The 14,037-nt window shown below is 34.7% G+C and overlaps 2 protein-coding genes across 3 annotated transcripts; both read right to left on the minus strand.

The window, feature by feature from the left end:
• Positions 1-228: 228 nt before the first annotated feature.
• Positions 229-4,414, minus strand: LOC132282801 (8-hydroxygeraniol dehydrogenase-like). The gene is made up of 5 exons (XM_059784588.1): positions 4,225-4,414; positions 3,960-4,073; positions 1,130-1,643; positions 872-1,025; positions 229-687 (listed from the first exon to the last, which is right to left on the minus strand). Exons 1-5 carry the CDS (start codon positions 4,320-4,322, stop codon positions 485-487), a joined length of 1,083 nt encoding a protein of 360 aa, XP_059640571.1. The 5' UTR covers positions 4,323-4,414; the 3' UTR covers positions 229-484.
• Positions 4,415-10,404: 5,990 nt separating this feature from the next.
• LOC132282802 (probable mannitol dehydrogenase) lies at positions 10,405-13,301 on the minus strand. Of its 2 annotated transcripts, none has more exons than XM_059784590.1 (5): positions 13,204-13,301; positions 12,854-12,967; positions 12,242-12,755; positions 12,002-12,155; positions 10,405-10,792 (listed from the first exon to the last, which is right to left on the minus strand). In XM_059784590.1, exons 1-5 carry the CDS (start codon positions 13,299-13,301, stop codon positions 10,590-10,592), a joined length of 1,083 nt encoding a protein of 360 aa, XP_059640573.1. In that variant the 3' UTR covers positions 10,405-10,589. The 2 variants fall into 2 exon arrangements, with proteins under 2 accessions (XP_059640573.1, XP_059640572.1); XM_059784589.1 differs by lacking the exon at positions 10,405-10,792 and adding an exon at positions 11,717-11,919.
• Between the last annotated feature and the right edge of the window lie 736 nt (positions 13,302-14,037).

Below are 14,037 nucleotides of genomic sequence, written 5' to 3' on the forward strand. Positions count from 1 at the left end.
AAAACCAAATAATTGCCTACAATTACTTGTATTATCACTTTTAGCTACCCGTTTCTGTACTGAAGTTTTCAAGTGATAATAAAATGAGAATTTTTTTCTCCTTCAAACGAGTACCCAAGCAACGACGTCAACTACTTCAAAATGTCGCGAAATCTTTGGCATTTTAAATCAGTATGCGAACTGTGGGTAGGAAAAAAACGCCATTTGCAGATAATGAAGAACCATGAATTACCGACATAAGGTCACTCTCTCACAAGGAGACCAGAATTAATATAATATCCTCCCAAGGAGACAAAAAGTCGAAATTGACAAACTAATCCAAGACCATTGGTTCCTGTAACGCAGAAGGAACACATTTTTGCACCAACAAAATCTAAACCATAATAGAATGAGACATGAACAACACTAGACATCCATCCCTCAACTAACAATAACACATTCTTAAGAAAGGAACCTAAATTCAGGAGCCAAAAAGGCACACAGATTAGGCAGCTTTCAGCGTTTTCTCAATGTCGAGGACAAAACGATATCTGACGTCAGCTTTCTGCAGACGCTCCATAGCAGTATTCACATAGTCCACTGGAATGACCTCAACATCTGCTGTTATATTGTGTTCTGCTGCAAAATCAAGCATTTCTTGTGTCTCCTTCATCCCTCCAAGGCAACTTCCAGCCACAATCTTCCTCCCTGTCAACCCATTTTCCATGTTAGCTATAATTTCTAATCGAAATAAAAGGATGAAGTCGGTAGGCAAACACAAGACACTTATGCATATCATTGATATAAATGAAAAATAATAAACCTATGCAGTGCAGTATATTTTTCTGCCCCACTTTCCATAGAACAAGACTGAGTTATGTCAAATGCTTACCCATAAGCAAAGGAAAGACTGGTAGCTCAAGTGGTTTCTCAGGTACACCAACCAAGACAAGCTTACCATGGGACTTCAACAGACCAATTAATGGTAAAATTGGGTGCACTGCAGAAACAGTATCAATAATACCATCCATAGTACCCATAGCAGCCTATACACGTTAAACACGAACATCAGAATTATTACACTAAAGAATCTCCATAAAGCTGTAATGGTAACAACATTGTCAACATTTATGATAAAAAAAGCAGGTACCTGCATCTCATCCGGGTCACGGCTGACCAGAAACGCGTCTGCCCCTAGATGTTCAATGGCTTCCTTCTTCTTGTTTGGCGATGTACTAATTACTGTCACCTTGACCCCAAAAGCCTTCGCAAACTTCACAGCTACATGGCCAAGACCGCCTAGTCCAACTACACCCACGTGCATACCAGGCTTGTCAAGTTCAAAATATCTCAGGGGACTATAAGTTGTGATCCCAGCACATAAGAGAGGAGCACCAGAATCTAGAGGTAGGTTATCAGGCCAGCGAACGACAAAGTGCTCATCACAAACCATGAAATTAGAGTAACCTCCATATGTGATGGTTCCATCACGGTTCTTGGAATTGTAGGTCTGTATCATTCCAGGACAGTAGTTTTCCAAATTCTTGTTACAGTTATCACATGAGCGACAAGACTCAACCATGCAACCTACACCAACTTTATCTCCAACTTTGAATTTTTCTACCTTACTACCCACCTCCGTCACTATGCCCACAAGCTCGTGCCTGCATCAACAAATTTTTTCGACACTTCTATCAAAAGTAATTAATCAAGGATTCAGAAATTTCTCACTTATCCAGATGTAAATAAAAGACATGAAACTAATAATAGCTGTTATCCTAAAAAGATATCTGAAAGAGTTACATTGACTCTAGGCTTCCTAGGAAGATAATTAATGGTTCTGCCTTGTGCCTAACTCTGTCAAATTGGTAGAGCTTAAGTAACACGTGCCTGGAGATTTAGAACTAATTCAACTTTGGATGATATGGTCAGGAGATTCCTTTCTAAATGCCATTTTCAATACTCCTACTTGGAACACTGTATGCAAGGTTAGGGCTACCTGACAAAGGTAGAACGAAATTTGGTTTCCTACCAACGTTCCATGTTACAGCTGTGAGTTAGTATACACTAGGAGAAGGGAAAGAAGTGTGGTTTTAACCTATTGCTTCGATAGAGTTTGTTTTTCAACCACCCTTGTCCCCCTAGCTTAAGGATTTGTCTTTGGGCTAAAGGTGGCACACAATGGCAGAGAATGAATTGGCCAGCTGCAATTGCTTTGGCTGCTTCAAGGTTTCAATGTAAATCTTTATAACCATATTATTAGCAGACTGGTAATATCCACCACAGCTTATCTTTGTGTAGGAGAAAAGAAAGAGAACATTTCCTAAAGAATTGAGGAAGTCAACAAAAAAGGAATAACTGTCGTCTCTGTAGCCTATAAATTTTAAGAGCCACTACCCAAATTATGCTTCAAAGATCCTGGAATTTAGCTGAGTATTTCAGGGGCATATAGCGGATTCCATCTATTTAAGAACTAGTACTTAAGGTTGATTCTGATTGTTGGTGTATACCTCTCAAAGGGAAGTTCTATAAACAAACGTTAGATTTATGAGACAAAATATTGGGTAGCTAAAAAATAATATATGCATAAAGTGAGTGGTGAAAATCCCATTATGAGATGGATGTGCAGCAAGGGTATGCCATTTGGCTGGGTGTCTTAGTTTTAATTAATACTAAGTAGGAGGGCATGGTTTTGTATTCTGTTAGCTTTTCTCAAGGGTGTGCATCTTGGCTAAATGGCTTATGGATATGTTTTCATCCTATCCCCGATTTTGTTATATGTATTTCATTATTTTGATCTGAAAATTGGAGCACTGAAGAATGCTAACAGCTCCACCCAGAAAGAAACATTCAGATTGTTAGGCTTATAAATTAAAAACTGACTACAGAGTGCAGTGTAAAATTTGAGGTCATTTTGTAACGACCCACTCCACCACATGGTATGATATTGTCCGCTTTGAGCCTGAGCCCGCACGGTTTTGCTCTGAAACTTTGCCCCAAAAGGCCTCATACCAATTGGAAATGACACACTTATATATAAGTACTTCATCTTTCCTTTACCCAGACGATATGAAACTGTGCACCCGTAGCTCACCAGTGTGGTAGCATGTCAGTGTCTCGCACACGCCCACGACACACCCGCCCACAAGGTCATCACAATCCACCCCCTTGGAGGCACGACGTCCCCATCGGCACACTTCCGGCTGGATCAGGTTCTGATATTATTTGTAACGACCCACTCCACCATATAGCATGATATTGTCCGCTTTGGGCCTGAACCCGCATGGTTTTGCTCTTTGGCTTTGCCCCAAAAGGCCTCATACCAATTGTGCCTGCGGGGACGTCGGGCCTCCAAGGGGGTGAATTTTGATGACCCTGTGAGCAGGTGTGTCGTGGGCGGGTGCGAGAGACAGTGACATGCTACCACACTGGCGAGTTACGAATGTACAATCCCACATCGCCTGGGTAAAGGCATGTGGTGGAGTGGGTCGTTACATTTCATTTGCAATAACAATAAGAAATACCAAATCACTTTTCTAGCTCCGTAAAATCACCCAACTGGAAATTCTCAGGTAAGTAAACATCAAGCAACAATCCTTTATAACATTTGCTGAAGCTGGCTTGTTGGCTAAACTTTAGCCAAAGGAATTGTATATAAGATTTCATATTTCTGGCATCAAGAGAAAAAAGGGCTTGTCACAAACAAAAATTCTCAATAGATCTCATAGAATACCTCTCACCCACACCAGGGGCGTGCTTGATTGACATCAGAGACTTTCAATGAAATCAGCTTTACAACACATACATACACACAAACACACACACATGCAGATGAACATGATATATGAATATAAATGCATGCATATATATTATCATTCTGTTCAGATTATTTATTTTCCAATTTTGTCCAAAAAATCCCCAAAGATGTTATCACTAATCTAATCTAATTGTGTGTGCACGAGAGAGAGGTTGAATGATACCCGGGGACGATAGGATAGACGGTGATGCCCCATTCGTTCTTAACACAGTGAAGATCGGAGTGACAAATCCCACAGTACAACACTTTGAACACCACGTCTTTATCAGCCGCGGCCCTGCAACACCATTTTCAAACATCGTCATCATCATCATTGTCACAAACACAAAATTAGACTACTGATATCGCTGATTGATCTATTCCAAATAAAAAAACACACAGAAATACACACACATATACATATCTTTATATATAGAAGAGAGAAATACCTTCTGGAGAATTTAAATGGAGAGAGGACACCAGATGTGTCTTTAGCTGCCAATCCGAAGGCCTTAACCGGGTGCTGTGTCTCTGGTGATTTCGCCATTACCACAAGTTTTTACTCTACCAAAGCAATGAAAATGGCAATCAAGGAACAGGAAGAAGATGTCTCTACTCTATCTGCAAAGTGAATATTATAGCGTCTATATATAGAGCTAGGGTAGAGTCTGGGCTAACGTCATCGATGACGTGTGACAATCTTTTTTTCACTCCGTAATCAATTTGACTTACGTCACCATTAGTTTTTATACACTCTCCGTCCTTAAAAAAAAAAAAAAAAAATTCCATCTTCATGTTTTTTCTATTATAATGATGGATAATAAAATTTTAAATATACCTTTGATCGTAGATTTGCATTAACTTGAATTATTATTATTATTTTAAGAGGGTAGAAAATAAATTAAAAATATTAAAAAAAAAAGTGAATATGAAGAAAAAATGAGACAATAAATTTTTTGGGACAAAAGAGTGTAGATATTCATTTAAGGTAGAGAGTGTGGGCTAACGTCATTGATAACGTGTGATACATATTTTTTCATTTTTATTTTTATTTCTAGTTTATAAAAAAAATTGAATGTAAAGTTAGATTATTCCGGCTCCCTCTCCCCTGTCGCGTGACTGTTTGAGGGATGCTTTATTTTTTAATTAATTAATTAATTTATTTTTGTCTTTTTATTTTCTACAATTTATTTTCATTTTCTTCTTATTTTCTCTCACCCCATCATCTCTTCCCCATTCCAGCAAACTATCCGTCCTAAATCATCCGTCAATCAAAGTGTTCATCGAATCCCCAGAGATTGATACTTTGAATGACCTCATCTCAGCTCTTCGAAACCCTATTTGGAACTCAAATCTGCAACTTTTTTCCCAACTAAATTCCACATTCAATTCAACCCACTAATCCACATAAAAACTAATTGAATTCATACGACTTTAATGATGATTATCAAAACGAATCTAAATACTAAAATTGAAATCATATTTATAAATAAAATTCAGGTTCAAATAAAGCTTCATCCATGGTCTCCATGACATTTGTATATGTAATACATATATTTATATATTATGAACCAGATTGGAAGCCTTTTGTAACTGTGAACACCTTTAAAACCAAGAATCCCCTGTCAAGATCGCATCCTTAATGGATGAATTTCAAGTCAGCACTAAACCGGAAAAGAACAACTATCCGTTTTACTATTTTATTTTTCATCGCAATAGTGAAACACGTGGGCAGTCACTATAAAATCTAGTTATAATTGTCGTCAATTTTATCATTATTCTTTTTAAATTGTTAATATAAACTTTTAAATTTTAAAAAGCCTAACTTGAAATTTTCAAAATGGCAAAAACGATTGGAATGCATATTTCTTAAAAATTTATTAGAATTTCAAAGAGTAACAAGATAGCTATGAGATTTATATTGCTATGTTTTGGAATTAAAGTTTTTGAAAAATTAATTTAAAATTTCATCTATGTTTTTTTTATATATAAATTTCAATTATAACACGTTAATTGATTGATACTCTCAATTTTATTTAAGCATGAATACAATATCTCTTTACCTCTCTGTTTTACCAACATTTATTTTATTATTTTTTAGAAATATAACACGTCAATTGATTGATGCTGTCAATTTTATTTAAACATGAATACAATATCTCTTTACCTCTCTGTTTTACCAACATTTATTTTATTATTTTTAAGAAATCTGCCGAAACCCATAATGTCTAACACCACCAACCACCCTTTTTATTATGTTTTTTTTTTTATATATAAATTTCAATTATAACACGTCAATTGATTGATGCTCTCAAATTTATTTAAACATGGATATAATATCTCTTTACCTCTCTGTTTTACCAAAATTTATTTTATTATTTTTAAGAAATTCGCCGAAACTCATAATGTCTAACACCACCAACCATATTTTTTATTATGTTTTTTTTATATATAAATTTCAATTATAACACGTCAATTGATTGATGTTGTCAATTTTATTTAAACATGAATACAATATTTCTTTACCTCTCTGTTTTACCAAAATTTATTTTATTATTTTTAAGAAATCCGTCGAAACCCATAATGCCTAACACCACCAACCACCCTTTTTATTATGTTTTTTTATATATAAATTTGAATTATAACATGTCAATTGATTGATGCTGTCAATTTTATTTAAACATGAATACAATATCTCTTTACCTCTCTGTTTTACCAACATTTATTTTATTATTTTTAAGAAATCCGTGAAACCCATAATGCCTAACACTACCAACCACCCTTTTTATTATGTTTTTTTTATATATAAATTTCAATACGTCAATTGATTGATGCTTTCAATTTTATTTAAATATGAATACAATATCTCTTTACCTCTCTGTTTTACTAACATTTATTTTATTATTTTTAAAGAATTCGCTGAATCCCATAATTTCTAACACCAGCCAACCACCCTTTTTATTATGTTATTTTTATATATAAATTTCAAATCCCATAATTTCTAACACCAGCCAACCACCCTTTTTATTATGTTATTTTTATATATAAATTTCAATTATAGCACGTTACCTCTCTGTTTTACTAACATTTATTTTATTATTTTTAAGAAATTGATCGAAACCCATAATGCCTAACACCAACCAACTACCTTTTTTATAAATAAAAGTCACACCAATTAAATGTTATTCCGTGCGAAAGTAACAGCAACCCAATTAAATGTTTCCATCCAAAGAGGTTTTTGGTCCCACACATTTACTCTCAACTTAAAAGAATAGAAAAAACTAGTGGATGAACTACCTGTGTGTCGGTGTCACCCATCTTGTAAGAGCTGTGAGCCACATTAAAATTGAATTTCCTAAGTTAAATAAAAAAAAAAATAATAAGAGGGGGTTGGGGGGACAATTACGGAGTCACGAAGTTTTGGAGGTCAATTTACAAAGTTATAAAGTCAAAGTCAAAGTCAATATTCTGCACAATCATAATTTTTTTAAAAAGTTTAAACTGAACATGGAAAGATACTATTTATTTGTCTAAATTATGCCTAATATTTATAAGTTTAATTTTTGTATATATAAGTACTACTCTTTTACACTAAGATACCAGTACTATTATGCATAAATGTATATTATGCATAAATGTATCAATATTCTTGTATCTTTAAGTACCACTATTGTATATATATGTACCACTTTTATGTATGTAAATATTACTCTTGTATACATAAATATTATGTTTTTGTATGTAGGTTATCACTCTTGTGTATAGAAGTACCATTTTTCGTATAGACTATTTTGATGACTTGATTTGCACATAAAAAAATATAAATGCATACACACAATAGTGGCACTTGCATACATAAAATTATACTTGAAAATGTTAAGGATAGTTTGGGCAATTAATTCATGTCCACCTTAACTGAAATTAGGGGAGGCAAAATGGGTCAGAAACTATCAACCCGCCCATATTTGCCCGCTTTTTAATAATTATGAGTGAACCATATTTAGTTTGAGGATCAAGATGGATTGACCATATTCAACCTATATTTCACCTATCACATAATAAACACACAACACACATCTATTTTATATTATACTCAACTCATTTATTTCTATAAAATTCTCTCACTCACAATCATCTCTCTCTAAATTTGTCTCTTATTAATCACCTCTTTTTAAGTTTATCTCTCTAGAAATTTTTCATAAAAAAATAAATAATTAAAAAATAATTTTAAAAATTTTAAATAATTAAAAATAATTAAAAAAAATTAAAAAATATTTTAAAAATAAAAAAAGAAAAAATAATTTAAAACCTTTCAAAAAAAAAAATTTAAAAATAGAAAATAATTTTAAAAAAAATTAAAATATTCCCTTTTTATTGAATGTTTCCATTTCGAATGCCAAATTTAACAAATATTTGACCAAACCTCGAAAAGATCATAATAGTTTACTTTTAAAATTTATTTATTAGTATTATTTACTGAAAATACCAAAAATATGCTAGTCCAAAATTTAAAACTAAACCCACTCATTTTGATTTGCTTGATAATTGCTTTTAATTCTGAATTTTTGAATTTTGAATTTTTTCGTTTCTTTTTATCCAAAACCTACTGAGTAAAACTATAGCCCCGTCGCTGTAAATAAACAAATTTGCTAGCTCATTAATTTGAACAGCATTTTTCTATTATAAAATCAAGTTAATTTTATTTCCTTCTACAAGTGTGAACGCATAAACTCTTCCTATATATAGGGGGCTTGTGTCCTCGATCCACACTTCTTCGCATGAACAATCTCTCTCTCTCTCTCTCTCTCACACACACACACACATTCTTCTCTTTCATGGCTATTTCTTCTTCTTTCATGGCAAAGACCAACTAAACTACTGAACCCACAACCATCCTAAAATGAAATGAAAATTGCAATCCCTGATGACAGTGACATCAATGGACAAACCATTCAGGGACTGGGGGTGGAGGGTTTTTTTTTTTTTTTTTTTTAGCTCTTTCCTCTCTATTCATAATTATTAAGTCCTTTCATATTGGAAAATAAAAACTAAAAAAAACTTCCTTAACGAAATTGAAAAATTAAAAAAATAATTAAAATTTTAAAAATAATTAAAAAAATTTTAAATTTTAAAAATAAAAAATAATTTAAAATAATAATTAATGGGTCCATGAGTCATAACGGGTTGATCTTGACCCATATTAATTCGCTTATTTTTAACATTCCAATGTAAGGGTGCAAGTTCATTAACTCCATTAATAAAACTAAGTTGCAACAAGTCATGATACATGATAAATAGGCTTGATATTATAGATCTTCTTCTCTGTTACAAGGTTAGTAAGATCCGACTTGAGGAACCATTCTACCACCTCTACCCGATTGAAAAGATGTCCATATGCACTTAAATATTTCATTTTGATGTATTTAACATGATATGTAATAAAGCCAAGGGTCACACACTTGATGGTTCATGTATATGATTTGAAATTTCATGTTTTCACTTGTCCTTATCAGAAGGATAAACCGTGGTGTGGTAGCACTCCTTTGTTGTTACCTGATCTCCCCAGATATTGATGACCTCTTGACTATTCGGGCCTCACAGTGAGTGAATGTGTGCATCCCTCCGTGTAGGGGTTTTCCATAAGAGTAATAAGCTGCCTATAAGGTGCCTCTTTTCTGTATATGTTGGTTGACCAAAGTCATTCTTCAAGACCTCATAGTCATTTCCGTGAACAATACTTTTTCTCCCACCTTTTGCTACCTTCCAACTTTCCATTACATTCTCCAACTTTCCATTAAGAATCTAACAATTAATATTATCAAATCACACCATAAAACAAGTAGCATGATTTTATATTACCCCTTGATATGCTCATTGTCGTGTATTAAAATTAGAACATTTGAATAAGTATTAAAGATTTTATTTAATATTTATCTTAGGTAAAAGATTAATTCACATGGCCTTAACTAGCTTAAAATAAATATGTGTTAGCATATTAAATTAGGCCTTAGCATGCTCTCCAACATAGTTGAATTTGAAAGTAATTGGAGGTGTCGACCGAAATGGCCATTTCGGTCGGCCAGTTGTAACCCAAACAGTGATGGTGGTTACTGGAAGAATAGGTCGACTGAAATAGCCATTTCGATCTGAACGGATTAAATATGGATTTTGACCCATATTAATTCGCCCATTTTTAATCCAACCCAAACCCGGCCCAACCCGCCCATTTGCCACCGAAATGAAGACCAAAACCATTTAACATAACAATATGTCTGATCATATAGCCTCAGTATTAGATCAGCTGCCTCCAAGGCTCCAAGAGGACCAAAAATGACTTAGACGAAAAGCAAGGGGCTTGTGAAAGATGAAAGTCGATTTGTAAACCTAGACATTGATTTGATTCCTCTCCATTAAAAATGCTTCAATCATTTTCAGAATTTGGATCATCTTCAATACATAGAATGTTCAAATTTCATTCAAATTAATTTCACACCAAATGCTTCATTTAATCCAAATGGAACTTAAATGTCTATAATATAAATGGAGATCCATGAACACCAAAACTACACATCGAAATAGTGAATTATTTAATACCATTTACTTGCCAAGGGACTGAAATCAAAGTATAATCTCTTTTAACTTATTCAGAATCAGATCAAACACAATGTTGATCTTTATACTGTGGAAAAGATGCAGAAGACAAGTACATAATACAAAGGAACCAACCAATGGACATCAATCCATCAATCCGACCATGACATAATCTCACAAGGACTGAACCCATAATAATTCAGGAAAAAAGGCCAAGAATATATTAGGCAAATTTCAATGTGTTTCCAACGTCAATGACAAATCGATATCTAACATCGCCTCTGGCTAGACGATCCATGGCAGTGTTCGCATAGTCCATGGAAACAACCTCAATGTCCGATGTTATGCCGTGTATGGCTGCAAAATCAATCATCTCTTGAGTCTCCTTCATGCCCCCAATGCAACTCCCACCCACAATCTTCCTACCTGTCGTCAATTCCAAAAAACAGGTAAATTTTATCTAAGTGTCCTTTTGTCAAATCTCGAAGGGTGTGGATGTACTTTACCCAAATAAAAATAAAGGGATTGCAGCCCAAAGGCCAGAAAGAATTAAAAAAGATGACATGTCAGGCCCAAATGAAAACAAACGCTAACAGCCGAAAACCAACAATAACCGGCTAAAGGGCCAGTCTGCCCAGACCAACCCACAAAGGGAAAACAGAAAAACATTCACTACAAAACAACCGTGTGTCCATGAATATTCAATAAATTTAATTTAGTTTGATCCCTGGGGCTCGTTGGCTCCCTACAGATTATAATTTAATTTAATCAAACAATGTCAAAAGAAAGAGAATATAAAAATTTTACTCCTTCGCGTGATGTAATGATGTTATTGTAAATTAATTTCGATAAAAAAAAAAAAAAAATCTAAATGTATAATTTTTATAAAAATATTATTTCAGACATTTGGATACGCATCTTCACGTTTGAAATGTAATTTTTAGGAGACAGTGGATCTATTAATAAATTATTTTTTGGTTTAATTATTGAAAGACTATGCTCGCGTTAATTGTTTATTCGTTTTGGTAGGTACTCGTCATTTTTTAATTGATCACCGCTAAGCATGTTGAAGAAAATGCCCTATAGGTTAGATTGTAGATAGAGATGCACTGTGGCATTTGGTTTGAAGTATTGGGGCAACAATATAATATTTATGAAAAGACCACCAAAACTACACATCCAAATGCTGAATTAATTTAATAGCATTCACTTGGCAAAGAGAGTGAAATCAAAGTATAATCTATTTAACTTATCCAGAAACAGATCAAACACAATGTATAGTGTGGAGAACATACAGAAGACAAATACGCAAACAATTGTTACAAAAGAAGCACTGCAACATATAAATGATTAGGCAAAATTCAATGTGTTTCCAATGTCAATGACAAATCGGTATCTAACATCGGCTTTTGCCAAACGGTCCATGGCCGTGTTCACATAGTCCATTGAAATAACCTCAATGTCCGATGTTATGCCGTGTTCGGCCGCAAAATCAATCATCTCTTGAGTCTCCTTCAACCCCCCAATGCCACTCCCAGCCACAATCTTCCTACCTGTCGTCAATTCCAAACTTCATATTAGCTCTCGGTATTTCTTACTTCAATAGCAGAAAGGATTGTCAAAATTAATTCTTACCCATAAGCAAAGGCATCACTGGTAGCTCGAGTGGCCTCTCCGGTGCACCAACAATGACAAGCTTTCCATGAGACCTCAACAAACCAATTAATGGTTGGATAGGATGCACTGCAGAGACTGTGTCAATGATACCATCCATTGTGCCCATAGCACCCTACATATATATAAATACATTCAACAAATTAATCAATTCATCAATAGTTAGGACCAAGTTAGAGCTGTTAAGAAATGGTTGATTACCTGCATTTGATCTTGGTGGTGACTGATCAAAAATGAATCAGCACCAAGATGTGTGAGGGCTTCATCCTTCTTGGCAGGGGATGTACTGATGACAGTGACCTTAACCCCAAAAGCTTTTGCAAACTTGACAGCAACATGGCCTAAACCACCTAGACCAACCACACCAACATGCATACCAGGCTTGTCTATCCCAAAATGCTTCATGGGGCTATACACTGTGATCCCAGCGCATAGAAGAGGAGCCCCAGCATCAAGTGGCATGTTGTCTGGCATCAGAACCACAAAGTGCTCATCCGCCACCATGATGTCAGAGTAACCTCCGTAGGTGGTGGTTCCGTCGTAGAAGGTGTGATTGTAGGTGGCTATGGCCTCAGGACAGTAATTCTCTAGATGCTCGGTGCAGTTTTGGCATGAGTGACACGCTCCGACTAGGCATCCCACCCCCACTCTGTCTCCCACCTTGAATTTTTGGACCTTGCTACCCACCTCTGTCACAACACCCACAATCTCATGCCTGCGTGCATTAATCAGAGTCATGTTACAAGTTGTGATGGAAGCCACAACTTGAAATCAGAACATGTTTGATGGAGAAAAGGAGTACAAATTTCATACCCGGGGACTAGAGGATAGTGGGACCCGCCCCATTCGTTCTTGATGCAGTGAAGGTCAGAGTGACAAATCCCACAATACAACACCTTAAACGTTACGTCCTTATCACTAGTTGCTCTGCAACATCATTTAAACACCATGCTAATGTCAGGACCTGACTCACACTTGTGTAGACATAGTAATCGTATCAAGAGGATGACAAACCCACAATATCTAAACGAATGCACAATTTTATCCAATATATATATATATATATATATATATATATATATATATATGAAGATATGGGCTTAATGGCAATGTTTGTAAAGGGAGAATTAATGGAAAAGCAGAGTAGGTAGAATAATGAATACCTTCTGGAGAAATTGAAAGGAGAGAGGGCACCAGATTGATCTCTGGCTGCCCATCCAAAGGCCTTCACTGGGTGTTCCTGTTCTGGAGATTTTGCCATGACCAACTCTTTCTTAAGCAATTACTGAATGAGAGTTCAAGTTTGGTGAGAAAGAGGAGAGAAGAACAGAGGAATGGAATGGAATGGATTGTTGTGCTAAGGCTGCATACCTGTGTATATATAATATATACTTAGTATGCTAATGGCCGGCAAGGGCTGACGTCAAAGTTTAGTAATATCTGAATTATTTTTGTTTGACTTACATTGGTCGGATGAGGTAGCGAGGTGGTCTTCCGAACTGTGTTCCCATTCGAGAGGAATATATTGGGTAGGGGATACCAATTTATATTATAGAAAAGTGAATATCTATTGGTTATTTATTTTATTGTTTATATATATTTGGCAGTTCCCTTATACTCGATATTCTCCTCAATTTAATGATTTGTTCAGTAGAAAGAATAATTTTTTTTGAATGGATATGAAAGAAGAATGAATAGATGACACACTGCTAAAGATTTATGGAATTATACTTCTGGAGTTTTCTATAATTTTTTTAAAAGAGAGAATGAAAGAAAAAATTTTAATTTATTTTTATTATTATGCCCATTTTTTTGCAATTTATTTAATATTTTTGTTGCTAAAGTGGCTATATTTGGAGTTTATTTAATATTTTTGTTGCTAAAGTTAATCAACACTCGTTCAATACTTTGTATGCTTTTACTAGATCTTCTATGCCAAATATTTAAAAACTAAATACAACTCTTCTCACCAAGGATCTTGTAGTCTAATAATATCT

Source organism: Cornus florida, unplaced genomic scaffold, assembly GCF_030987335.1.
Source record: "Cornus florida cultivar Cherokee Brave unplaced genomic scaffold, ASM3098733v1 CherokeeBrave_3.0.0_Hap2_Chr11, whole genome shotgun sequence".
In the NCBI taxonomy this organism is placed as follows: domain Eukaryota; kingdom Viridiplantae; phylum Streptophyta; class Magnoliopsida; order Cornales; family Cornaceae; genus Cornus; species Cornus florida.

Coding starts and splice junctions, on each gene's coding strand:
- LOC132282801 (XM_059784588.1), bottom strand. CDS start 4,322: ATGGCGAAATCACCAGAGACACAGCACCCGGTTAAGGCCTTCGGATTG. Junction 1,026..1,129: donor GTGACCCGGATGAGATGCAG/GTACCTGCTTTT, acceptor TAACGTGTATAG/GCTGCTATGGGTACTATGGA. Junction 688..871: donor AGTCTTTCCTTTGCTTATGG/GTAAGCATTTGA, acceptor ATGGGTTGACAG/GGAGGAAGATTGTGGCTGGA.
- LOC132282802 (XM_059784590.1), bottom strand. CDS start 13,301: ATGGCAAAATCTCCAGAACAGGAACACCCAGTGAAGGCCTTTGGATGG. Junction 12,968..13,203: donor CCTTTCAATTTCTCCAGAAG/GTATTCATTATT, acceptor ATGATGTTGCAG/AGCAACTAGTGATAAGGACG. Junction 10,793..12,001: donor AGTGATGCCTTTGCTTATGG/GTAAGAATTAAT, acceptor AATTGACGACAG/GTAGGAAGATTGTGGGTGGG.